Source organism: Rhopilema esculentum, chromosome 19 (genome assembly GCF_057945365.1).
Source record: "Rhopilema esculentum isolate cy_ngs chromosome 19, ASM5794536v1, whole genome shotgun sequence".
NCBI classification, from domain to species: Eukaryota; Metazoa; Cnidaria; class Scyphozoa; order Rhizostomeae; family Rhizostomatidae; genus Rhopilema; species Rhopilema esculentum.
The window spans coordinates 4,359,823-4,387,318 of record NC_142833.1 but is presented as its reverse complement, the minus strand read 5'-3'; the positions used below and the strand labels follow the sequence as shown (position 1 = coordinate 4,387,318).

General features: G+C 36.2%; 3 protein-coding genes and 1 long non-coding RNA gene across 4 annotated transcripts in view; 3 read left to right on the top strand and 1 right to left on the bottom strand.

Annotated features, from left to right (window-relative positions):
• Positions 1 to 3,868: 3,868 nt before the first annotated feature.
• Positions 3,869 to 7,526, top strand: LOC135688566 (neurexin-4). The gene is made up of 4 exons (XM_065205475.2): positions 3,869 to 4,364; positions 4,965 to 5,163; positions 5,980 to 6,161; positions 6,980 to 7,526. Exons 1-4 carry the CDS (start codon positions 4,085 to 4,087, stop codon positions 7,183 to 7,185), a joined length of 867 nt encoding a protein of 288 aa, XP_065061547.2. The 5' UTR covers positions 3,869 to 4,084; the 3' UTR covers positions 7,186 to 7,526.
• Positions 7,527 to 8,454: 928 nt separating this feature from the next.
• The window catches only part of LOC135688581 (uncharacterized), an 81,664-nt gene continuing 62,622 nt past the window's right edge, over positions 8,455 to 27,496 (bottom strand). Inside the window, exon 6 of the long non-coding RNA XR_016144938.1 lies at positions 8,455 to 8,649. This is a non-coding gene — a long non-coding RNA (uncharacterized LOC135688581). The remainder of the gene's footprint in view (positions 8,650 to 27,496) is intronic.
• LOC135688567 (contactin-associated protein-like 5) lies at positions 12,937 to 22,928 on the top strand. The gene is made up of 4 exons (XM_065205476.2): positions 12,937 to 13,391; positions 17,962 to 18,154; positions 19,064 to 19,266; positions 19,821 to 22,928. The coding sequence occupies exons 1-4, from the start codon at positions 13,133 to 13,135 to the stop codon at positions 20,021 to 20,023; spliced, it is 858 nt and encodes a 285-aa protein (XP_065061548.2). The 5' UTR covers positions 12,937 to 13,132; the 3' UTR covers positions 20,024 to 22,928.
• On the top strand, positions 22,945 to 27,481 carry LOC135688568 (neurexin-4-like). Its single transcript, XM_065205477.2, has 4 exons — positions 22,945 to 23,495; positions 24,025 to 24,223; positions 25,446 to 25,627; positions 27,029 to 27,481. The coding sequence occupies exons 1-4, from the start codon at positions 23,237 to 23,239 to the stop codon at positions 27,232 to 27,234; spliced, it is 846 nt and encodes a 281-aa protein (XP_065061549.2). The 5' UTR covers positions 22,945 to 23,236; the 3' UTR covers positions 27,235 to 27,481.

Here is a 27,496-nt window from a genome sequence, read left to right as displayed (position 1 = left end):
TTTTGATAAGGTTGTTGTTGGTAGTAGGTTTTATGTCTTTGAAGGTAGGAACAAAACTTTGCAAAGGCCAAGAACCCCCAGTAATTTATCTACAATACAACTCCGATTCATATCGAAGCACTGACTTAAATTTTGCAAGCATCATGCCGATTACTCGCTTCTTCAAGTACATGTTGTTTATTTAGTATTTAAATCAAGTCCTACCTGTTGAAAAGCAGGTGCAAAATGATTTTGCACTCAATTAGCGGATGCTCGAATTCTTTTGACCGGATCAAATAGATTCACTGAAAGAGTCTCTTTAGCACTTGAAACTGCAATATGGAAGACTTCTTCTTGAGCTGTTATTGGCCTTGTACCAAAGTTTTCTTTGTTTACACATGCCTAAATGTCTTGATGTCAGTAAATATGAGAAGCTGGGGCTAATATTTTTTACATCTTGTCTCTCAATTATTCTGATAATTGCATCTTTCAACAAAAGCCAATGACATTTTATTCCTCTTTCAATTGAAGTTTGCTAGAAATTCTTCTGTTGCTGCTACATTCGTGCAAAAAACTTCCCACGAGACCACTTTTCACACCACCGATTAAAATAGGGTGTTTTCAATTTTGTTTCCTTGAAACCTATTTTTCTAATAATAATTCAAGTTTAATGTCCACAGGAAGATGATAAACGCATTGCAGATGCGATCTCTATAAGCGAAATGTATGTTAATTGATTCCGCTCTACATGTGCTTACTACATATATCTTTATTTTGCCTTTGTATGTGATAAATGCTGTTCAGAATTAACAGAACATTCGTTATGCAACTTGTTTGGCAAAGAGGTCTAAATATAGGATCTCTTCGCCAAACAGATTCGCTTTTATACATGGGATTGGAGATTTGCAAGTCTAGCAACTGATTACCTTTTGCCTCAAAAAAAGCTTTTTTACATATACATTCACTGCCAAATGTCTTGGAACGTGAGTTTTCAAAGGTAATTTAAGCCACCCCCAACTCCTCCTAGGAACAATATCGATTTACTTTAGAAATAGGTATAGGATTTTGGAATACACTGTTCTTGTAGCTTGCATGATTTTTTTTGAACTATCAACATTGTTCTAGAGGGAAAGAGGGTTAAGAGCTGTTGCATTCGGGGAACAAATTAAAAAGAAGAAAAGCACAGCGCAAAATGTTGGGTGTTCCAAATATTTTTGCCAGTGATTTTACGTACTGCAAGAAAAAAAATAAACAAGGGTCGCATCAACATTATGAAAACCCGGCTGACTTACTTTTGAAAGAAGTTATTTCTTTAAAATACTTTTCAGAAATATTACGAAACTCTTATAGAAATGGTCTGAATTCAATTGCTTTAACAGAACATAACAAAACTCCAAAGTGAAAAAGAGGATGTAGTTTGCGTTATTATTCATTTTGATTCGTTTAGGCAGCATCTTTTTTCCTTTTCTCTTTTCCATTAACTTTTTCTCATTTTTCTTTCTTTTTTCTATATTCATACCATACTTCATCTTGTTTTAAACAACTTTTCTTCCATCTTTTTCTATGCTTTCATTTTTCATTTTCTCTTTTTTCTTTATATTTTATCTTCGCATTTCTAATTTTATTCTTCTTCCACTTCTTCTCCTTGTTTTTCTTGTTCCCTACCTCCATAACTCCTTTTTTCTCCATTTCTTTTCACCCTGTCTTTATTGTTCTTTTTTTTAATATTTTTCTCAACCTTCTTTTTCTTCTTTCTTTCATACCTTTAATAACTTTGATAAAGTTACTCGCTAATAGAAAAAAACGGTCTTTCTTGCTTTATTGTTCTTTTCCAATAATAATCTTCATATATATATATATATATATATATATTTATTATCATATTGCTGTCTAGAGTGCTCAACTTACCGGAGCGATTAGATAGACTAAAATAAACAGACTATTGTGACACAACTCTGAGTTTCATGTGTAAACAATCATCAGGTGTATACACCTGATGATTGTTTACACATGAAACTCATAGTTGTGTCACAATAGTCTGTTTATTTTAGTCTATCTATATATATATATATATATATACTCAATCTGCAGACAGTACTGTTTCGCCCTTTGTGGGCTCGTCAGTGCAGCACAGAGCTTGTCTGAGACACAACCCGAGCTATGCTGTCAGAGCAACAAGGCAGTTTAACGGATTGATTGTGGAACCCTGCCAGAGTGCTCAAACAGCGCATGCGCAGTGAGCTTCGCATATATATATATATATATATATTTAATCTTGCCTTCATCACCTTCATTTCTCCATTTCAATAAGGACCCCAACGATCTTTAATATCTCTTTTATTCTAGAAATCTTTGTATTGGATGTCCAAACATCTTCCAGCCCTTCTGCATACTTCCCAATGTCCTGTACTTTCTCTTGATGGAAGGTCTTTCCTATTCTTTAGTTATCAAAGCCGAGTATGGACGTATATGTTCCTTTTTATATTCTAGTCTCTTTTCCCGGGGTAAAGTCAGAGCATAAAGTGCATCCACCGCCTTTTTTAAACACTACTGGATTTGCTTATGCGCACATCGTCTTTAACCTTGTATGCACGAAACTCTATGCTACTTTCACCTATTGTCCTTCGATTTTTAACCCTCTATAAATCTTGTAATTTGCTTTGTTTCCCAGGGAGTCTTAGGGGAGTTTCTATGAGAGGTTCAAAAGCTTACTTGCAAAATTGGAAGACGGACTTTTAAACATCGAGCTCCATTAGCTTGGAACGTAAATCTGCGCAATTTTTAGTCACAAAGACACGCAGCAGTATACACCAAAACGACTTACTGCCTCAATTCTTCAAATTCTTCAAATTCTTTTGTACAAAATTTTTGACCACAGATTCGGATTGAGAGCAATAATTTTAGTGTCCTTGGAAGTTTTCATTATGGTATCGCTCACGATATTGCATCCGGCCTAAAATTAATATGATAAAAGCAGATCTGAGGTTTGAAGGCATTGAGTCATGGTAAATAGGCCTTCTCTATAGGGGGTCATTTGGTTTCGGCGTGATCGCTGCTGTTTCATGTGATATTTGCATCCGTTGTTGACAACTTGCTATTGATGAAAATTGTTTTGTCAATCAGTACGAGGTGAGATCATGTGACCAGTTCCAGGTCAACCAATAGCATTGCAGTCATGAAAATCATGACTCAGCGGATTTTGGCACTTAGGGTATACCCGATCTATTTTATCATGACTCAATGCCTTTAAAAAGTCGTATAATTAGATTTGGAGAAATTTCCAAAACTAGGCCGTAAATCGAATTGGTGTAATTTAGAGAAAACTAAAATAAGTAGCTGGAATTTCAGAAAATATTTTATATGAAAAAGCATGCACATGTCTTTACAAGGATATGACAAGGACATGACATAACATAACAAAACATGCGACATGTGACATATGACATATGACATGACATGACATGACATGACATGACAACTGACATTATATTATATTGACAAGGATTACAAATATGTATGTTTTAAGATGCTCTCTTAGACAGTTTAAACAATTTCTACAAACCGGTTGGAGATTTCCACTCTAGTTCTAGATCTAGAAGAGGATCCTCCAATGTTTGCCACAATTTTTGTCATCACTTACCATTCAAAGTCAATTATTATGACCTGATAATATTTCTAATGTCATTCAATTGGATTTCTTCTAGATCTCATTTCAAAAATCGCCCTGCCCTTGATTTTTAGCATGTTTAGCCCTCCTCTCAAAAATAGTTTTAGCTTCCTCAATCTGCAATATGCTTCGCGGTTCTTATCAAAGAATGGCAGACGACAAAGACTTCAAAGGGGAAAACACATAATAGTATCTTTTCTAAAGATACAATAAAAGGCGAAGCGTATTGACACTCCTACATAAAGATATCTTTCCTTTACTCAGCTGTTCGACTGTTGTTTTGTTTGCAACCCATAGCATATTGATGAAATCATAAGCAAGATTGTGTTGAAAGTAAACATATTGAAATCATGCACCACCTGCGTATATTACGAAAAGCTTTGATCACACCAAAGTTGCTCATAAGATTGCGACGCGGAACAAATATGTCTCAAAACAATGTCTAGTGGAAATAGCAAAGGATTATCAATAATGAACATTGCAGTTTTCATAAATTTCTTCTTACTTGTCAAACTTACTTCAGCTAGCTATTTTATCGTGGTGACGGGAGAAAGCAATGGAGAAACACTATCTTTTGCAAAAAGTCATTTTGTTTGCGACCGTGATAGAAGCTGCACACATGTTAGATATAACAAAGGGTCGAAGGAATTTACACTTGTCAAAGAAGGAGATGTGATGGGCAATACAGACAACAAGAATGAAATAGTTTGGCAAAAAGGTAGCGTGGAAGTGAAGTTTATATATATTTAGCAAAAGATGAATAATATGAATTTTTCGTTGTCTAAAATGGTACAATCTTTAAAATGTACTGAATATTGAGATGGTTCCTTTTCTGTAATATGTATATTATCAGAGTTCATCTAGCATTGTCATAAACTCTTGTAAATTTAATTGTATATATGTGTGTGCTTGCAACAGTGTTTGCAGTGGAAATAAATAGAAAAACTTAACTGCATCGCGAATGATGGAAACGTTTAAATCATATGTTTGAAGACTATAATTGTTGGAAAACACCTTAAAAAGTTTATGTTTATCCGCCCTTGATGTTAAATTCATAAACTTTAACATTCTTTAGCTTATATATCAATTTTTTTGGTTAAGTTTGACAAATAATTAGCAAATTCTTAATTTAGGTCCTTAAACCTTAAATTAATTTTACCATAAAGAGGCTTTCTAAAAGTAGAATTTTGCTTTTTCTTATTCTGATAAGTTTTAGGAGAATTATGAAGTTGTAATCGTTACAAAGTATCTTCAGTTTTGGCTGTTTTTCAGTTTTATAAACTCACGCTCATACCTTTATATAATTTTTTTTCAAAAGTTCAATGGATCTTTGCATCTTGCAAGGAAGCTTTACAAGAGCAACTTAACGCGAGCGAATATTGGATTCAGCACAAGAATATGAAGATGCCGATAAAAGTAAAATGCGAAAGAAAGGAAGAGGAGGTTTTCGCAGTGTTTGATCACGACAGTGAGACACGAATTGAATCAACTGGCCACGAATCTTTTGGTTCATACAAGTATGTATAACAATTGTTTGGTGGTACAAAATTTGAAATTGGCTTCGAAAAAAGCAAACATGGTACAACATGACTTGAGCTCATTCTTGATGTTTTCGACCAAAATTTTGACGTTGCATACTCTGAAGATTGTCAGATGTAAAGTTGAAGTCATGTTGTAAAATTTTTGCTTTCTTTCAAAGAAGTTTACAAAGATGTACCTTATGTTGAAATTTTACCAAGAAGTTGATTTTCCGTTGATTTATTTGCTGAATATTGCATATGATTTTCAATACTAATTGAACCATTTGATGAAACAGAAAATTTTGCAGCAATTTGATATTTGGTAAAATTTTTCTGGTCCTACTGAGATAACATGTTCCATAGAAAATTACCAAGTATATTTTTGTTCTAAATCGGATTTTAAATTCTACGTTAACGCAAAGTCTACACGGGTAAAAACGGGCCATAACGTTGCCACAAAATTCCTAATTATAACAATAATAGTCATTCAAAGAAAATAAAGATTACTGTTTACCAGTCTGTCATAATGTGTTTTATACCGTATGGGCAGAGCTGTACACGCAAAAGTTGCCCGATGATCGCATTTAGCCTGAAACGCGGAGTAGCAGCTTAGAACAATTCTGTTCTATACACAAAACAGCTTCATTCAAAGATATAATTTATTGAAGATGATCATCAAACGATCCTCTAAACTTGACAAAACTCGTTCAATTATCAACTTTTTGTACCATTATTTTGAATCAAAAAGTATACATTGGTCTGTCCTTGTCGTAGGTTTCTCTATTTTTTATAAAGTACCAACCCTTTTTTCAGGCATGGTATAAACTATAAAACCAAGCTGGAAGACATCATAGTATTTGTTGACACATCTACCGCCTGCAAACAGTTCACAAGAATCGACTGCTATCACATGCGGATTACCGACTTTGGCTATTTGGCTGACAGAAATGGGAACCAATTGACGTACATTGGAGGTGGACCGGTGAAAGACAGTGGTTTGTATATTTCTTGCTGCAATGATCAATTATTCACCAGAGATATAGACTACAAATATTGACACTTTGATGATGACTTACTTTTGAAAGCAATTAATAAAGTGATATTAAAAAGGATTATGAAAGAAGGTACAAATTTGCATTCACATTTTGCATAAAGAGGTGGAATTTCTGGCTTGCTCCGTGCTTACATTGCCCTATACCTTTCAAAGTTCTCCTCACAAGTCACACTACTACAATTATGTATTAACCACTGCAAAAATACAGAGGAAGGTTACAAATATTTCTAAACTTAGAATACGGGTCCTAAATCTTTAAATCAAGTTTAACATTTTTTGCAGTTGATAGTGAGTAGTGAGTATGCATTTACCTGAAATCCAACAACGAAAAAGGAAGTTACCCTGAACATCACTCTTTAATTGTTCTCGCCAAGAAACGGTCTCGTTCAGAATTAAACATTCTATTCAATCCATTGGTTTCCTACTTTCTTAAAGATACAATTAAAGGCATGGAATCGTGATAAAATGGTTTGGGTATACCCTAAGTGCCAAAATCCGCCGAGTCATGATTTTCATGATTGCGGTGCTATTGGTTGACCTGGAACTGGTCACATGATCTCACCTCGCACTAATTGACAAAACAGTTTCCACCAATAGCAAGTTGTCAACAACAGATGCAAGTATCACATGAAACAGCAGCGATCACGCCGAAACCAAATGACCCCCTATATAGAGGCCTTTTTACCATGACTCAATGCCTCTAACTTTGCAAAAACAAAATTAAGATAAAATGAAAATGTGAGAACTTTTTTACAATAGGCTGCAGCTGTGGAATAACAAATACGTGTGCAGGAAAGGGTCACAAGTGCCACTGCGATGAAAATGATCTTCAATGGCGATTTGATGAAGGTTACGTCACAGAAAAGGAGAGGCTCCCACTTACTGGGGTGAGCCTGGGAGACACTGGCCAGACGGCCTATGAGAAAGGAGCCCATACGATTGGTCAACTTATGTGCAAGGGCTAGCTGCAAAGATTCTGAAGCATGCTAAAGTCACAGAAAATATGTAGCTAGAAAGATATGATAGTTGGTTATGCTTAAACGTTTGATGGTTTGACCTGGTATAAAAACGTAAATCGTGCAAAGCATTTCTTAAACAGGCCTAACATAGCCCACGTTACACATTATAGATTCTGCTGGTGCCTGACATCTATTGATGAAGTCATGTAGCGTTTTAGTTTACTTCTTGTATCCTTAGAGTGTAGCCTTGGTTCAACGGAAAAAAATATTTCGAAAGTTAATTTTATAGCTACTGAAATAGAAACCATTTGAGGTTAAAATGATCGCCAAACGGTTTAATTAGGTTTTAGCGATCCCATCTTCTTTAAGACAATTTTTACCAACAGAAACGGTATTAGATGCTAAAAGAAAGTGACAAACTCAATACTCTTAACACATAATTGAAAAACAGTGAAGTTATTTTCAGTTTTTGGAGAAGCATTTCTGGCGATTTGACTAAAAATTGATTTGAACCTGGGGACTGAATCTTGAAACGAAAACGTCCTCGATATGAGAAGAAAGTTTCCGAAACAATGAAAAGAAACTTGTCGATATATTTAAGAGTGTGGTGTCGTGCAAGAAGCAAATCATCGCGTAGATGAAATTGGAAAGTTGTATAAAATATGTCATACACGTTGCACTGCATTACGCAATATATAGAAACTTAGAGAATATTCCTGTAATGCATAAATTTTGTAGAAATATTACAGGGAATATAAAAATTTGTGTACAGTCCACAAAAAATCATCGTATGCCGTTATCTTCTGTTTGGTTGGTTAAAACATAATTCATTTGTAGATCCCGAATTGAGGGTAATTCTTGTAAGAAAGAACATAGTTATAAACTATACGTTAAGAGAAAAGACTTATTTACTACGCGTCCACCCTTTTCTTGCTGGCTCCTCTGCACAGCAGTTCACTTATTAGGAAATTTCTGCTGAGAAACCTGTTTGCATCTTTGGTTTGTTGGAAATCCTTCACAAAGACTGGGAAGTCAATAGAAGTAGAAATTGGCGCCGTCTAAAATATGGTTGCTTCTGGAACTTAACAGAGATGTACTACTTCTAGAAGATGGAGACATACTGCTTCTAGAATCTCTTTTAGATTGTTTGGAAATAGGCCTGAAATGATTAGAATTGGCATCCTCTCTCTCCGATTCTCAGTGCGCATTGGACAGCATTGTCATTCAAAGAACGACGAATCTAAAACACTCAGAAGATTATACTCTCCAAGTTTCATTTCTCTTCTTACTATACCATCGTAAACAAACACCAAATATATTTTCGCCGAAGATGTAAGCGCATCAATAAAACATTATAGCGACTAATCATGTGACTAACTAATCAACGGAGCTTAAAAAAATGAAAAGAAAACTTACGTATGAAGATTATCCGAGGCATAGCAATTCCGGCAAAGATTCATTATTTGTTTCCTGCAAGACAAATCAAATTCTATAAGGAATGAATTTCTCGATTTTGACAATGCGATCTTAAGCTAAAGCTTAGTCCATACGTTCTAAGCGTTCTACAAAATTCTACGGCGTTCTACGGAACTCTTTTGGGTGGTAGGAATGCAATTCTTTTTGAATGGATGGAAGGGTCTTTTTATACAGTAAAAATACTTCGATTAACAGCAAAAAAATTTTGCAATACTCTGTTTAATTTGACTTTCAAATCGCACCGAAATGTACCGATCCATGGTAGTCTTAGATAAACCGGACACTTTTGCGGACCAAATGTTACTTCAGACGAAAAGCTTGCAATTCTCTCTCTAGTGTAAGTAGAAATGACATTCAATTGGTAGCCGTTCTCCAGAAAGATCTTTTTAAGTTGATCAAGTTCCGAGTTGAGTTTTGACTTGTAACAAATCATCAGTGCCCTTTGAGTTAACGTTTTGACAAGTTTTATTTTCCTTTGTTTTGGGCAAAACGAATTCCATCGAGTGTATAACCCCGAAAAAGTAGGTTTATGATATTCACTGGTAGGAAATCCAGTGCAAAACTTTTGAACTAAAACAGCTAGAAATGAAAAAAAATTGTTTTTTTTCCTTTTCAAAAGTAGACTGTAGGACTGGGTGAAGGCTTCATGAAGAGTGTTGGCTCAACTGCGAAAAAAGCCAGGTGCTTATTTTCGATATGTGGTATAGATGAGTTCTTAAAGGTCTTGAAGGGCTATTTTCAAATTCTGTACCAAGAAAAGATTGTTTGAAAAGATTGTGGTAAAAAGAAACCAATTTAAGAAACGTCAAGATATTCTTAGAACAAAAAGTTTTTTTTAAAAGCATAACGTAACAAAAATGTGCCTTGGCGGCTGAATTTTGGCCTTTTTAAAACTCCAGATCGGCAGAAGTTCTTTACCGAACGCAAAATAATTAAATTTATCAAGATAGCTGCATTCACGAAGAAGGAGATATTGACAAAGCGGCAGGAATTAAAGTTTTACAAAAGGATCATTTTCAAGAAGATTTGATGCAGAAGAGCTATTATTTGTTGGAGCCTGTTTAAGTAAGACGTTTGAATGACTAGGACAGCAGCAGAACGGAACTAAAACTTTTAAACTATGAAACTGAAGCTGAAACTCAAACTGGAACCAAAAGCTCGAGCACTTTAAACTAACAAATTGGCGATACATGATTTTATATTGCTACATCAAAATATATACAAAAAAACACTTAAAAGATGAAAATGCTTTACAACATTCATACATATGTCGAGGTTTTGATTTTCTAACGATTTAGGCAATTTGATAACTGTGCCAACAAGATAGTTGTCAGACTTCCAAGTTTTTCAATTAGAATGAAATAAAACTGTAAAATGCATGCATCATTTTCCCAACTTTTTTATGGCTGAAGTATAAGGCTTAAAATCAAATAAAACACCATACTCAAAGCTGAACAGGTGCTGAAAAAGCTGCTGGTAAGACCACTTAAAACAGATAAATTTGACTGGCAGCCAACAATACAGAATTAAAAAATTATATAAGTTTCTAGTAACGAAAAAAACAACAACGTGATTGAAAGTTCGAGAAGTTTTGATTGTCGTTACGACAAGCTTCGATCGTAAGACCAAAACTCAAGATACTATGTCACTCCTTTTTAATTTTATCGTTTTTACTTTTATATAAAAAAAAATAAAAAGCTTGAAATATTAAATGTAAGCAAAGTATTTATCAAGCTTTGTTCACAAAGATATCTTTGTTTCTACAAAACATCTGTTTAACTGCTTGACGCACAACTTAAACTGAAGCATCAAGGGAAGGCTTTCGGCAAGAAAAAAGACGATGAGAGTTCGAAGAAATTATAAAGGTGAGGGCATTTAATATCCGCATTCAACTTTTTCTTTATTTTTGACTTGTCAGAGAAAATTGGAAGATTAAAGTAAATAAACCAGCTTTATCTTCAGCAGCTAGAACTCAAACACAATAATAAAGTTTATTGACCAAGGCAAACCTGGAAAGTCTTTCTGAGGCCATCTCTCGGCAAATTTTAATTAGACAAAGTTGACTGGCGATTCAAATCGCTTCCACATATTCATGCAATACATGCAAATTTTACTGATTAAAGTATGCAAACAATCTTTTTGCGGTACAAAATTTGAATATGGCTTTGAAAAAAGTAAACATTTGAGTAAACTAAAGCTTTTCGTCTGACACTTTTCAGAGTTTAAAACGACAAAACATAGAAAACTCTACGCTAGGAAATATATATCAATTCCGCTTGCCTATTGAGATGTTACCAATGGAGTCCTAAGGTGAAAATGAACTCCTTTTGTCTACACAATAGTGGGTTTTTCGTGCTTATGTAGATAGATTCCAAAACTGCTAGATGGAACGACGATCGGGCTTTACCAATAATCCGAACCATTTCGCCATTATAGTTTTTTGCACAATCTGCTTTTTCCTGTAAATGCTGCCCGATAGCAGAATCGCAGGTTTTAGTTGTACTGCTAGATCTGCAAGACCGAGGTGGCTGTTCTCTTTGGGGATGAGTTTTGTTTCTTATACTAGGCGGAACATGCTGTTTTATTCTATCCTCCAATCTTTGGGTAGTGCGTCAAACAAACCTTTTTCTCATCAGTTTCTAATCATGGTCTAAATCCTTAAAAAACGTGTATCTTTGTATTCCTATAGAATCAATATCGTGATTTCTGGATTTTAGGCTGGTACCTGCTTTGATGCCTAAGAACGTACCGAAACCCAACCCTTTCCTTTTTGGTGTACAACAGGGCGTTTTTAAGTTGCTACTCCGAGTTTGACGCTTAATGCCGTCATTAGGCAATGTTGCCTTTAGAGTAGTGTAGACACAGTAGGGGAGACAAGGGGGTGGGGGCAGACGCTCCCCCAATGACAAAAAGTATCTTTGAAAAAAGCGTTTTCTGGCGTTCAAAAGGGTGTGAACCTCCATTTTCCCCTTGCTCAACTCGCTCCTGTCCCCCCCCCCCTCAATCTTCCCATCCTAGCGACGCTACTGTGCTTATACGGCATCGAGCACTTTCTGACAGACCTGTAAACAGTAATTTTTATAAACCAAACGTTATATCTTATTTCCAATGGGATAAAGCTGTGAGATGACCAGTACATATGCTGTGAGTAGTGAAAAATGCAACTCCGATGCAAATGATTTTGTATACCCCTTACAGCAATATGAGTGGAATATACTGGTGATGCAAACGAGGCGGGATCTCATAATGACTGCAGGCTAATCTATCAAGACTAAAATAGTAGTTTTCCGGACAGCACAAAATAAATATTTACCCAAATGAACTGCAAAAACCAGCACTCTCAGAACTACACGCAATGTAGAAATAGAAACCCTTGAATAGATAATCACATTTTTTATAGGTACTTTAAAACAACTTAATGCTAACAATAGCTCAATGCATCATGGGATGCCTACGCAGCGCAACGGCGTATTGTTAACAATGAGTGTTTAAGAGAGGCACAACTGGATATTAAAAGTAATAATAAGTAATATTTATACAGGTTTTCCTGTTACCAATGAAGAATGCCATTAGCGTAGCGATGTAGAAAAGCATTCCAAGACAAGAGCATTTGCGTGCATTTCGTGTCATATAGAAACCTAGGATTGTTATTGCAAATTATGTAACCAGCCATATCTATCAGTTTATCTGCACATTGCCGAAAGCTATTTGAATAATATTTTGGTTAATGTTGTTCTGTTAACGTGAATACTCGTTGCATGGGTAAAATGAATTGACTAGAAGGATAACTCTTTGGTGTAAAGCGCCTGTTTCTTTGAACCATGCATCAGTAATTTACAAAAGACGAATTTGAACATGGCATTATCTATGACAGGTTTCCATATAACAGTAATTCAAATCTCGTAAGAAAATCAGTTTTTAATTGAAATCAAAACAAAACTTTAAAGAAAACGTTTTTCTTTATATTGTCATCTATCAATAAAACTTATACTGTAAAATATTGTTTTGCATTAAAAACGAAAGTGCCTTGTGTCAATAAAATTTATTCTGTAATATATTGTTTTGCATTAAAAACGAAAATGCCTTGTGTCAATAAAATTTATTCTGTAATATATTGTTTTGCATTAAAAACGAAAATGCCTTGTGTCAATAAAATTTATTCTGTAATATATTGTTTTGCATTAAAAACGAAAATGCCTTGTGTCAATAAAATTTATTCTGTAATATATTGTTTTGCATTAAAAACGAAAATGCCTTGTGTCAATACGCTTTGGAAGCTCAATCAGTCACGGGTATATCGGGTTTTGTTTCATCATAGGGTAATTGAATAGTTTCAATCGAAGCAAACTGTGCAGGTATGGTTTATGAGGTAACAACAAAGTTGATTGAGTCAAACAAACCAACTGCGTCTCGGTAGGGGATGTCATTGTAACGTTCTATTTTTGCTTATACGTGATAGTTGCATAAACGTCCTAAAATGCCTTTCAGGGTGACAATTGTTGCTTTGACTTTGGTTCTTAAAGTTGCAGTTGTGAGAAGTGGCAGCTTTTTTATGCTTGAACAAAAAGAAAGTGAATATGAGACAACCAGCATCATGATTGGGTACTTTCAATGTGATCGAGATAAAAGCTGTTCACAGGTTCGATACAACAAAGAAGCAAAACAGTTTAAGCTTACCAAATTTGGGGACAAAAGTAGCAAGACAGACGAAGGAAATGAAATGATCTGGAAAAAAGGTAAAAACTCTGAATAGCTTGTTTCCAAAAGTTTTTAAATGTAAGAGCTTTATCGAATGCCTCTGCACATAAAAAGGCATTTTGAAATACATCTATGCAAAAGTTTGCCAAGTCAGCTTAATGGGTTACAAATTGCCTGAAATATGGCAACATGAGAATAATCTCTTTCCTATCATATCACTGTCCTAGTTTTAAACTTTATAAACTAGGCCAAAAACAGTTATCTGTTAGCAAACTTAATGTCGTTCATAAGTCAAATCTCACCCAGCATTAAACATACTTGTCGAGAAGATGAGATGCGGCAAGCAACTAAATCGACTAAAAACAAGAGGAAATGTACCTTCAACTCAATTAATTAAAATTTTCAAGGCGAAAAGCTTCGAATTTTGATCTTCCCGTTTAACAACAGCTACAAATAAGCCCCGAGGAAACCGCTAAAACGAAAAATGTTCTTAAATTATATTCGTAAAACTCCCCCAGAATTCGATGAAACTTTTTTCAACATGTTTGCGAGCTCTTCGTATTGAGGAGGGCCAGGAATTTTGCTGGAAAAACTCGTTAGAATACGCATGCGTCGTGGCCCCTCGATGTTGATTGGCTCGAACAAATCATTAAGCCTTTTCTCTCAAACAATAGGAGTGAGATCTGGTCTCCCCAACAAATACTCGACTGATTTTACATATTTTATAATCGAAGTTTTCTAAATAGTAAATTTTAATGGCAAAGTAAATTCTGAATCTATTATTTGCTTAAAATGAATAGTTGCTGGGTGGTTAAAAATTCATGCCTTTCCACATGTTTTGGCAATAACAAGTCATTCAAGTTTGGCGTGAAGAGGGCACTTGCTAAGCTTGTGAATTATGTTTTGCGATAGTGCCCTTTATTTTAAAAATTTTTTTTTCAAATGGCAGATACAAATTAAGGTAGCATTTGAACTACCACTTTAACCTGATCGCAGTCATGGATGGCAACACGACTTCAAGGGAATAAACACATTTCTAAAAAAAAGCAAAATACTACATAGAACGAAAAATAAAGTTAAAAGATTCTTGAGTCTAGAAAACGTCCTTAAAAGTATTCTAGTGGTAGATAAGTGCTCAATGTTGCAAATTTTTGAAGAGGCAAATACTAGGTTACAAAATTTTTCAAGCAACTTAAAATGCTTGTTAAAAAGTGCAACGAGCAAATTAGCAATTTCATTAAGTTCGTGGACTATTTCGATTTACCCCATTCGAAGTAGAATGGAGGAAATGCAAGAAGATTGGACAAGATGCATAATGATTGGAGGAGATGCATGATGATTGGAGGAGATGCATGCTGATTGGAGGAGATGCATGATGATTGGAGGAGATGCATGCTGATTGGAGGAGATGCATGATGATTGGAGGAGATGCATGCTGATTGGAGGAGATGCATGATGATTGGAGGAGATGCATGATGATTGGAGGAGATGCATGCTGATTGGAGGAGATGCATGCTGATTGGAGGAGATGCATGATGATTGGAGGAGATGCATGCTGATTGGAGGAGATGCATGATGATTGGAGGAGATGCATGCTGATTGGAGGAGATGCATGATGATTGGAGGAGATGCATGATGATTGGAGGAGATGCATGCTGATTGGAGGAGATGCATGATGATTGGAGGAGATGCATGATGATTGGAGGAGATGCATGATGATTGGAGGAGATGCATGATGATTGAAGGAGATGCATGATGATTGAAGGAGATGCATGATGATTGAAGGAGATGCATGATGATTGGAGGAGATGCATGATGATTGGAGGAGATGCATGATGATTGAAGGAGATGCATGATGATTGGAGGAGATGCATGATGATTAGAGGAGATGCATGATAATTGGAGGAGATGCATGATGATTGGACAAGATGCATGATGATTAGAGGAGATGCAGGATGATTGGAGGAGATGCATGATGATTGGAGGAGATGCATGATGATTGGAGGAGATGAATGATGATTGGAGGAGATGAATGATGATTGGAGGAGATGCATGCCGATAGGAGGAGATGAATGATGATTGGATGATAGGCATGATGATTGGTGGCGATGCATGATGATAGGCGTAGATGCATAATGATTATAGGAGATTCATGATAATTGTAGGAGATGCATAATGATTATAGGAGATGCATGATGATAGGCGTAGATGCATAATGATTATAGGAGATGCATGATGATTGGAGGAGATGCATGATGATTGAAGGAGATGCATGATGATTGGAGGAGATGCATGATAATTGGAGGAGATGCATGATGATTGAAGGAGATGCATGATGATTGGAGGAGATGCATGATGATTGGAGGAGATGCATGATGATTGGAGGAGATGCATGATGATTGGAGGAGATGCATGATGATTATAGGAGATGCATGATGATTGGAGGAGATGCATGATGATTGAAGGAGATGCATGATGATTGGAGGAGATGCATGATAATTGGAGGAGATGCATGATGATTGAAGGAGATGCATGATGATTGGAGGAGATGCATGATGATTGGAGGAGATGCATGATGATTGGAGGAGATGCATGATGATTGGAGGAGATGCATGATGATTAGAGGAGATGCATGATGATTGGAGGAGATGAATGATGATTGGAGGAGATGAATGATGTTTGGAGGAGATGCATGCCGATAGGAGGAGATGAATGATGATTGGAGGAGATGCATGATGATTGGAGGAGATGCATGATAATTGGAGGAGATGCATGATGATTGGAGGAGATGCATGATGATTGGACAAGATGCATGATGATTAGAGGAGATGCAGGATGATTGGAGGAGATGCACGATGATTGGAGGAGATGCATGATGATTGGAGGAGATGCATGATGATTGGAGGAGATGCATGATGATTGGAGGAGATGCATGATGATTGAAGGAGATGCATGATGATTGGAGGAGATGCATGATGATTGGAGAAGATGCATGATAATTTGAGGAGATGCATGATGATTGGAGGAGATGCATGATAATTGGAGGAGATGCATGATGATTGGAGGAGATGCATGATGATTGGAGGAGATGCATGATGATTGGAGGAGATGCATGATGATTGGAGGAGATGCATGATGATTGAAGGAGATGCATGATGATTGGAGGAGATGCATGATGATTGGAGGAGATGCATGATGATTGGAGGAGATGCATGATGATTGAAGGAGATGCATGATGATTGGAGGAGATGCATGATGATTGGAGAAGATGCATGATAATTGGAGGAGATGCATGATGATTGGAGGAGATGCATGATAATTGGAGGAGATGCATGATGATTGGACAAGATGCATGATGATTAGAGGAGATGCAGGATGATTGGAGGAGATGCATGATGATTGGAGGAGATGCATGATGATTGGAGGAGATGAATGATGATTGGAGAAGATGAATGATGATTGGAGGAGATGCATGCCGATAGGAGGAGATGAATGATGATTGGATGATAGGCATGATGATTGGCGGCGATGCATGATGATAGGCGTAGATGCATAGTGATTATAGGAGATTCATGATAATTGTAGGAGATGCATAATGACTGGAGTAGATGCATGGCCACGCTTCTTGCCGATGAATCAAAGCACCTGTCCACATTTAATTTAATCCTATAGACAATAATCATTTTCTGCATTATCTACTATGACCAAAGGTTGGTGGATACATCAAAGTGAGATGTGGCTACCTTGTTATTATACATAATTTACTACCAAGATGTTCCCATTTTACATGTGGCGCAAAGCAATTTCAAATACCATTCAGGATTATCGATGCATTATTGCACGAAGTACCATACACGCGTTGCCACAGTTTATAACAAATTGAAACTGACTTGATTTCGTTTTGGTTTATAATGCTGATTGCTTTTTAAAAACTGCATTTTTCAAAAATTAACAAGTCTAAAGCTTTCTATCTAACTGAAATACGTCTAGCGGAAGGGGAAAGGATGCATATTTTAAAGATTCAATGATTTAAAGTATTTAGTCGTATTTCCAGACCTGTAAAATCTTGCTTCTAAATGCGTGGGATCTATAATTCTATCCATTAATACTAGAAGTAGAATGCCAATATAACGATAATATAGTTAGCAAATAAATTTATTACCAGAATGAAAATATAATAGTTTGATTGTTAAAAACACGACGTTTCGAGCATGTACTTGTTATCAACGTCGTTTGATTTGATAAATTTATACTCAAACTATTAACAATCAAACTATTATATCAAGTCAAACGACTTTGATAATAAGTACATGCTCGAAATGTCGTGTTTTTAGCAATCAAACCATTTTATTTTCATTCTGGTACTAAATTTGTTTATTAACTATATTATCGTTATGCTGGATGAAGTACCACACGCAACGTACATATGCCAGTTATCTAATTATTTCTATCGTACCTTCTACGCCAAAATACCATTGCCGAATAATGTTATATGATCACACATTCCTGCCAGTATGTAATTTTTAAATTATCTAGCTGTAATTATTCTTAAATTTTAGTTTCGTTTAAATCACTGATTTGAATTATTTGAGTATTCTTAATTTGTAGAGACCTTCGGTTCATGCGAAGAGGCTTTGCAACCGGGCTCTAGTACTAGTGTTTACTGGATAAAACACAATAACATGCTTGCACCGATCAAAGTCAGATGTGAAAGAGATCAAGGAAAGACGTTTGCAGTGTTTGATCATGACAGTGAAGAGAGAATACAAGTCAAAGGCTTTGAAACTCCTGGTTCATATAAGTAATATAATTTCTCCTGGTTCATATAATTTTTTTAAATGTTGTGGTAATATGTTAGTTTTTTCAGAAACAGCTGAATCCCGTTACGTCCTATCCGGATATCACGGACTTTCATAGGTCGGATTTTCAAAACCAGTGAATTTTTCCCATTTTATTCAAATCAAAAGTCATAACCCAGATAACTCGAACTTTTATCAGGTCGGATTGATTTTCCACACCCGTTAATTTTTCACACTTTATTCAAATCAATAGTCGCAGCCCAAATTAGATCATTTCTGTATCCCCTTGGAGCGTAAAGGAATTCAATTATATATGCATACTAATGGGTAGCCGATGCACATGCCAAGGAAGAGAAGGGGATGCTCATTCTGACGTTTTTAAGTTAAAAAATTTTCTCCAAGTCATTTTTTGTTAAAACAATTGCCCGAAATGAATTTTTAAAACTTAAAAAAGCAGTAGATATAATTCTGATATTTCTATGTATCAAAATGAAAGAATTGATACAAACGAGTAAAGTTGGAAAATAATAATCTGCAGATTTTTTAAGCATGAATGAAAATTCATATTCAAAAAGCATCTATAACCAATAGAATATCAGTTGTAATTTGAGAGAAAGGTATAAGTACCGCTTATAACGGGACTCTTATGATATTTTCTGCTTACCTTTCAATATCTAAATGCCTATATACCAAATAGAGAAACAGAGATATAGAAGTAACTAAGAAGTTGTAAGGGGGATGAGTTTTCAGGTCATTAATTATGTTTGAAACAATTTAAAAAGTCAAACATTCATGAGCTTATGAAACCGGGAATTCTGTGCAAAACAGATGATTGAATAGTTCATACAACACGTAAAATTTTGTTCAAAGAATGGCTTTCATTGCATTATAACAGAGCGCGTACATTTTAGGCGGGTAATCAACTACGGATCCCCAATTAAAGACATCGTCGAATTTATTACTTCATCAGTCGCCTGCAAACAATTCACTAGAATTGACTGTCGTTATATGGGATTGACTTTCGCTGGTGAGGAAAACCCGTTTTACGGATATCTTGTCGACAGAAACGGAACTCGAATGGAATACCTTGCAGGCGGTCCAAAGGATGGACAAGGTTACTTTCATCTGTTTATAATTCTTTTATCATTAGCACTTTATTTTCGGTGTACTTAAAGTTTCTGCAGGGGCGTGTACATTCTGTGGTTGGCAGTGTAATGGCGGACGAATAAGGCCTAGCTGTGAGTAGGCTGAAGCGTAAATGCGTTAGATAAGGAAAAAACAAAAAGGCTCTAGTGTAACTTTGCATACCCATGAAGGAAGGCATGCCGATACAAAAGATCCATTTGATACAAATTCCTTATCGATAGTCATATTTCTTGAGATCATATTTCTACGTCTGATTCATTTCTTATAAGATAGAAATGTCAAAACAAAGATGGAGGTGTGTCACGCTTCCATTATCTTTGGCCAAAACCAGCAATGGTCGGATGCCTTTTTGCTGAGTGATTTGGCTCTTTTATCCTTACATACATTTGATAACTGCTCCTTGTAGTTAATTTTTTGTAGTCTTATTTGTTTGTAATCTTCTCTATTTAAACTAAATCTCGCACTTGAAAAAACCCTCACATTTCAAATATATATGCTTAAGTTGATAATTCTTTGCAATAGGCTGCAGCTGTGGAATAACTAACTCATGCGCACTGAGTAGTGAACAATGTAATTGTGACGCGAATGATTCTGCATGGCGTTTCGACGAGGGTTACGTCACGGAGAAGAAAAGACTTCCGTTAACTGAAGTAAGGCTTGGAGACACTGGCGGTTCCGGCGAGGAAGGAGCACATACGATTGGAAAACTGTACTGTGAAGAATAACATGGAATGAACAGATTTTGCAGCTGTGTTGCTTATGATGTAATTTGACTGTTCGACATGCACATTTTATCTGTGAAGACCTCTAAAACAGGAACTGTACTTTTGAAACAACTCCGTGAAGAAGATAGACCATGCTAATAGCAAACTTCGGTTAATTCAATTCAATTGAGCAATTTAATTCAATCAAACTTGTCTATAAGACTTTGAACGTAAATTACTTTAAATGCACTCTCATAATGGATATACCTTCTTTCTTGGCGAGTCAACCATTTTGCATCACTTGGTAATGCCATGCCGATTTTTAAAAGTAGCTCGTAGATTCTTTAAAACTATTTCGTTATCCTACAAAATGTTCTTGCTGTGGTTTGTAGCTTAAAACGAAGAAAAGGGTTTCCTTAACATTGAATCCACACAATGTTATAGGGGATAGTTGTATCACCTGGTATAAGAGTTTACCAAGAATAAATTTCTGCCTAAGGAACATGTAAAGCGATCTTATTATTCGTAAATGTGTAGATGCAAGAGATAAATAAAAGAAAGCGTTAGTATTGCAGAGTCAACTTTTGTTATTCTGTGTTGGCATTCCTCTGATGAAACATGTAACAAATCGTCTCTCCGTCAGGGACGTCGCCAGAAGGGGGTGTGGGGCGCTTTACCCCTGCGCTTTGCCCGTGGGCACAAAAAGGATAGTTGACAGGCAAAGAAAGAAACTTCTCTTCTAAACCTGTAGTTTAATTACAACCTTTCGGTAACAATCGTAATGTATCAACATTCCTGTAGCAGCTGATGTATTTGACTAACAACACTTGAAATTGAATTTTCGAATACTGAAATAGAGACGGATTTAGACAGCAGATAAAAGAATTTAATTTATGACCACATCCAAGAAAGCGAGACACCCCCTTTTGTCACCAAAAGTCACTACTGTACCCTCCTCCCCCTCAAAAAAATTGTTCGGCTTCGCCCATGCTCTTTTTGTGTAAACTTATTGTTATCTTTAAAAACTATCATTGCTAATGCAAGCAGGCATGAGTATTACTTGCATTTTCTTTGACACAAAGAAACAAAAGCAGGACAGCTAAACATCAAGCTCTGTATAGAGATTTTTATATTATATTGAGACGAGAAGAAGTGAGAGAACTACAATGCCTGCCAGAAAGTTTGGAAGACTGACGTTAGTTTTCATGGTTAAATTCAACCATCCCCCTCTCTTTCTAGCAATAACCCCAGTTTACCACAAAATAGCGATGTACATTAGAAGCTAAAGATTAATATTCTTTGTTTGATATTTGTAGCAGTATCAACATTGCTATAAGGAGAGAAGGGGCGTAACTATTTTGCGAAAAATGAAAGCTTTAGATTACAACGCAATTTGCTTGGTGTTTAAAGTATTTTGGCAGGTATTGTAGCTGAAATCATGCTAGAAACTATTTATATTATCAAACCTATCAAAGAGGATAAAAATATTATTAAATTGCATAATCATACGATAAAACAGGGCAAATAGTTTACAATAATCTTTCTCTCGTCTTGGTATGTGACACACAAGTAAACCAATTTTTTGACCGAATTTTTATTTCTGAACTATTTTCTGTGTTTAATATTGAATGAACAAAGCAGTACTATAAACTTATGTAAATGAACGAACGAACGAGCAAGATCTTTTTGCTGGAGATTTTTAAAGAAGAAATTAGCTTACAACTGATACAGTTTTTGTTCTTTTTTAACTATTCTTCATTCGGCCAGGCTATTGTACAGAATGGCTTAATGACTTTGAAAGTGTTGCTGCAAAATGCTGACGATCTTGTCCCGATAAGCTCAATGTGAAGTATACTTTAGGAACGTACCCTCCCTTTCTAAATGCAATTGAGTTCCACGCAATAAAAGAGCGGCCCTATAGCTTGTGCCGTCGGGGTGTTTAGTTTTCAGCAAATTCTACTCTATCATTATTTCAAGAACAATACCAAAAAGAAAACACTACACACGAAAAGAAGCACAGCTCTGTCTACCCTACAACAGATTGGGCAACAAGAGGCATCATTATTCAGCTGATAATTTCGCCAATTCAAAGTTGTCTTTCAGAGGAACATGCAGAAAGCCATTAAAAAATGCAAAACTGAAAATTATTGAAAAGAACACTGGCAAAATCTGATCCGTTCCGAAAAACAACGTGCAATCAACATAAATGCAAGGTATGCCAGTTAAAATCAGGTATTAACTATAAGAGTTGCGGCGCTGCCTACCAAAAGAAATGTCAAGGGTGTACCAAACAAAGAAACAATTACGGGATATATATAGGCGAAACAACGAGAAGCATAGGAGAAAGAATAAACAAACATTTAACAAAGTACAACACAGGCGACAAACCCTCAATTTTCCATAAGCACGTAGAACAAAAACACCACTGTAAGAGACAAAAAGGAACAATTAAAAATACTTTCTTCTTGTGGCAACTTTGCGATGCTTAGGCAGGTAACATAGGCCGTATTTATGAAAGAACTAAACCCGGGAATAAACAGCAAGGAGAAATTGGGAAGTTCAATTGATCTGCGCGACAAATGTGTCAAATTCGACGCAACAAATCTATTGAGCCTAAAGCCAACAAACTTTAGAAGAACGCAAGAATCAAACACAATTTATACTGAAGAGACTACCGGCGGTCAGAAAAACCTCTAAATACAATATTATGATCATGTAGGTGCGTTTTTAAGTATGGTTTCTCTCTAAACGCAATGAAGGAACCAAGTTCCAGAAATATAATTTAGCATATAACACACGGGATCTCGTCCAAAATGCCAATGAACGAAAACAAATAATACCTTGGTTTTGAACAAGTATAATGGGTATTGAATCAAATATTCACGAATCAAACTAAAGCATTATTTTCCTGACCAAACGCAGATTATTGAAATAGAAAAGATATTGCTGATCATACAAAGAGATCGTATCAATTGCACTTTAAAATTGGCAAGTGAACAACAGACCCAGGCAATCATGTTTGCATAAAATTGAAAACGACTGAAAATGCATTGATGCAATAACGAATAACAGGAGAACAACAGGTTTTTTAGCCTCAAAATCAAATATTTGTAAAAAAACTGCTTGAAGAATATCTAAATATTTGCAACAAATATCAAACCAACGGCCTAATCAATGAGTGGTAGGTAGTAGATCACAGAGCCTCATTGTTGCACTGAATCACAAAAACCGAGAATGATATTAAACGTGTTTTTAGCTTTCCTTTTGAAGACCTTTGCAGTCAGTGTTGCGGTTTCAGCAAGTTTCTTTATTTTGGAGAATGGAGAAAATAGTGATGAAAGGTTTTCTGTCACAGAAGGTCTACTTGCCTGCGATAGAGATAAAAGCTGTGAGCAAGTACAATATAACATTGACACAAAAGATTTTAAGCTCGTCGATAATGTTGATGTGGCAGCTAAGACGGCAAAAACGAATGGAATTAGCTGGACAAAAGGTAAGGATTTGTGCAGTCAAAAACGATTGAAAACAATTATACTTGAATTGATCAACGAAGTTAAAGTTGGCTTTAAACCATGATAAATGAAAAGCTTTATCAAGATTGATGAACACATCTGAATAGACGAAAAAAGATTTTTTATCGACAACCTTGTTTAATTATTCGTTTGAATAAAATTAGATGGCGTACTTTTTTTGATGCAAAAATTTAAACAATACAATTATCGACAGTTTTTAGTAAGTTTATGAAACTATGGCAGCTGTTCTTAGTGAACGACAGTTCAGTTCTTGGTGAACGATAGTTCACTTTTCGGTGAACGACAGTTCAGTTCTCGGTAAACGACAGTTCACTTTTCGGTGAACGATAGCTCACTTCTCGGTGAACGACAGTTCACTTTTCGGTGAACGACAGTTCACTTCTCGGTGAACGACAGTTCACTTCTCGGTGAACGACAGTTCACTTCTCGGTGAACGACAGTTCACTTCTCGGTGAACGACAATTGTTAGTAAACTTGTGTCTTTTTAAGTCCAAGGTGCATATAAATCATGCAAAGATGCTTTGCCATTGCATATCAACGAGAGCGAATATCGGATCAAACACATAAATATGTTTTCACCTGCAATAGTTAGATGTAAAAGAAATGAAGGCAGAATCACAGCTTCATTTGATCACAACAGTGAAGATTGCATTAAACTAAATGGCTTTGAAGCTCCAGGCTCGTACCGGTAAGTACACCATGGGGCAAAAGAGTGTGCCAGTTATTGATAAATTCTATGTTTCAAAGATTGTTTGGGAATTTTTAAAAGATTTTCAAATTCAACATTTTTGGGATATTTTTAGAACTTGATTTTTTATTTAAAATTTTTAAGTTTCAAATTTTTTTTTAAATTTCAGAGAACTTGTTAAGATTTATGCAAAATTTTTCAACGTTTAACATTTCAAAATTGTATGCTCTTTAACTTTGAAAAAATGTCATTGGTGATTAAAGGCGATCGACAGATACTAGAAAAGCTTAAAACATCTTTCAATCAAAAATTGACCAATCAATGAGCAAGATTGGGTCATTGATTAGCTAATGTCAAATGGCAGATGGCTTGAAGGCAATCTGTCTCGTTGTGGATTGGTTAACGAGAACAATAGTTGGAACGATAGCCTAAACACGATTCCAGCGCTCCGCTATATTTTTTACAATGCGATAAATAAAGGGGGACTGGGAACAATAGAAATCCCTTTGTTCTTATAACCAATCAACGTCGTGACAGATTGCCTTTAAGCCACTTTTACATCTGTCGTTTGCTTTTAACTTTTGCTTACACTAAAATTTTTATGCGAACGTCACGCTATTTTTACCTACTTGGTCCAGTTTGCAATATCACCTCTTTACTACCAAAGCACAGGGCCTTTGGAAATTTCGAAGAGAAAGGGTAAGTTTGGATGACTATTGAAGTTTGCCAGTAAAAAATCAAATGTCATGCAGCATGGTTATGGTTTTCACAAATTAGGTTAATACAAATTTTTTAACACATATAAAGGTACTTTTTAGATAGCTATAAAGAGTACTATTTACCAGTTTTGCATAGAGTGCTAGACACCGTAAAGGCCGTGCTAGATACTTTGATATAGAGAACTGGACGGTTCTAAGCTGCTACTCTGAGTTTCACGTTTCATGCCATCATCAGGCAACTTAAAGCGAACTGTATAAGTTTTATTGTATAGGTTAATGTAGAAATCTTGTTACAAACATACCTAAACAGAGTTCGATAATATCATGCCACAGAAGGACTTTTAAAGTTGCAAAATCCATTATAAGAATTATTTTGGTTAAAGATTAAGATTTTTTGGTTGTTAAGAATTAATTAATTGTCCTCATGTGGAATACTTTAGTTACAAAGGTAACTGCACTTTTTAAGAGAAATAATTTAATGCTTCACATTGAACTTTTTTAAGGCATGAAATAAAGTACAAATCTAAACTAGAGGACATCATCGCTTTCGTTGACTCGTCATCTGCTTGCAAACAGTTCACAAGAATCGACTGCTATCACATGCAGATAACCGACGTTGGCTACTTGATTGACAGACGTGGGAACCAAATGGCGTATATTGGAGGTGGACCGGTGAAAGGCCACGGTAAATACTTGGCTTATTATTCGTTTAAATGTGCAGTTCAACTTAGATATTTATTTGTTTGCTATATAGGGCGATTAGAGACAAACGGATTTGAAAAACATTTCAATATATTGTTTATTCTTCGCTCCATAGGTCGCTCGGTCATATGGCGGCTTCATTTGTGAGTGAGTGAGTGAGTGAGTGAGTGAGTGAGTGAGTGAGTGAGTGAGTGAGTGAGTGTGTGAGTGAGTGAGTGACTGAGTAAGTGAGTGAGTGAGTGAGTGAGTGAGTGAGTGAGTGAGTGAGTGAGTGAGTGAGTGAGTGAGTGAGTGAGTGTGTGAGTGACTGAGTAAGTGAGTGAGTGAGTGAGTGAGTGAGTGAGTGAGTGAGTGAGTGAGTGAGTGAGTGAGTGAGTGAGTGAGTGAGTGAGTGAGTGAGTGAGTGAGTGAGTGAGTGAGTGAGTGAGTGAGTGAGTGAGTGAGTGAGTGAGTAAGTGAGTGAGTAAGTGAGTGAGTGAGTGAGTGACTGAGTAAGTGAGTGAGTGAGTGAGTGAGTGAGTGAGTGAGTGAGTGAGTGAGTGAGTGAGTGAGTGAGTGAGTGAGTGAGTGAGTGAGTGAGTGAGTGAGTGAGTGAGTGAGTGACTGAGTAAGTGAGTGAGTGAGTGAGTGAGTAAGTGAGTGAGTGAGTGAGTGACTGAGTAAGTGAGTGAGTGAGTGAGTGAGTGAGTGAGTGAGTGAGTGAGTGAGTGAGTGAGTAAGTGAGTGAGTGAGTGAGTGAGTGAGTGAGTGAGTGAGTGAGTGAGTGAGTGAGTGAGTGAGTGAGTGAGTGAGTGAGTGAGTGAGTGAGTGAGTGAGTGAGTGAGTGAGTGAGTGAGTGAGTGTGTGAGTGACTGAGTAAGTGAGTGAGTGAGTGAGTGAGTGAGTGAGTGAGTGAGTGAGTGAGTGAGTGAGTGAGTGAGTGAGTGAGTGAGTGAGTGAGTGAGTGAGTGAGTGAGTGAGTGACTGAGTAAGTGAGTGAGTGAGTGAGTCAGTCAATGAGTCAGTCAGTCAGTCAGTGAGTCAGTGAGTCAGTCAGTGTAGAAGTTCGTAGTTTAGAAGTTGGTGGTGTAGAGATAGTTGTGTAGAAATAATATATTTGAGCAACTCTTCGAAGACCCCCTTTTAACCATCTTACAAGAACAGACTTGTCCCCGGAATAGGACACTCAATTTTAGTTATAGCGAGAAACAGTTCAAACCATTTAAGCAGTTGTAAAGAGCTTTTGGATTTTATGAAGGTTTGAGTTGGAAAAATATGTGTTTTGCGTGCTTATTATTTTGTTTCAAAGCCGATTGATTTCCACTCGAACCGGGCCACAAGTAATTTCAAATTTGTAACACATATACGAGATAAACGTAGCTATTTTTAAATACTTTCCATACAGGTTGCCAATGTGGGATAACAAATGATTGCGCAAAGAGGTACGATCTTTGCAACTGTGATGCCAATGATCTAACATGGCGTTTTGATGAGGGTTACGTCACAGATAAAGCGAGCCTGCCACTTACTCAAGTGAGACTCGGGGACACAGGTGAAACAAAGGAGCAAGGAGCGCACACTATTGGTAAACTGATCTGTGAAGAGCAGTGAAAGCTAAAGAGCAAAATACACTACATAGGAACAAAACAAATTGGGTTTTGATAAACGTTTGTAGTTGTGCCATTGACTATCGAACTTTGTTTAAAGATTGAACAAATTGTAATATGGGCCAGAACTTGTATTTTTGGCTGACCTTATAAATTTTAGAATCTCATAATCTGACCATATTTTACCTATACGTGATACAATGTAATCAAATATATGGAAATTCATTACTCAACACAAAACAGACTTTAATTTATCTCAAAGCTAG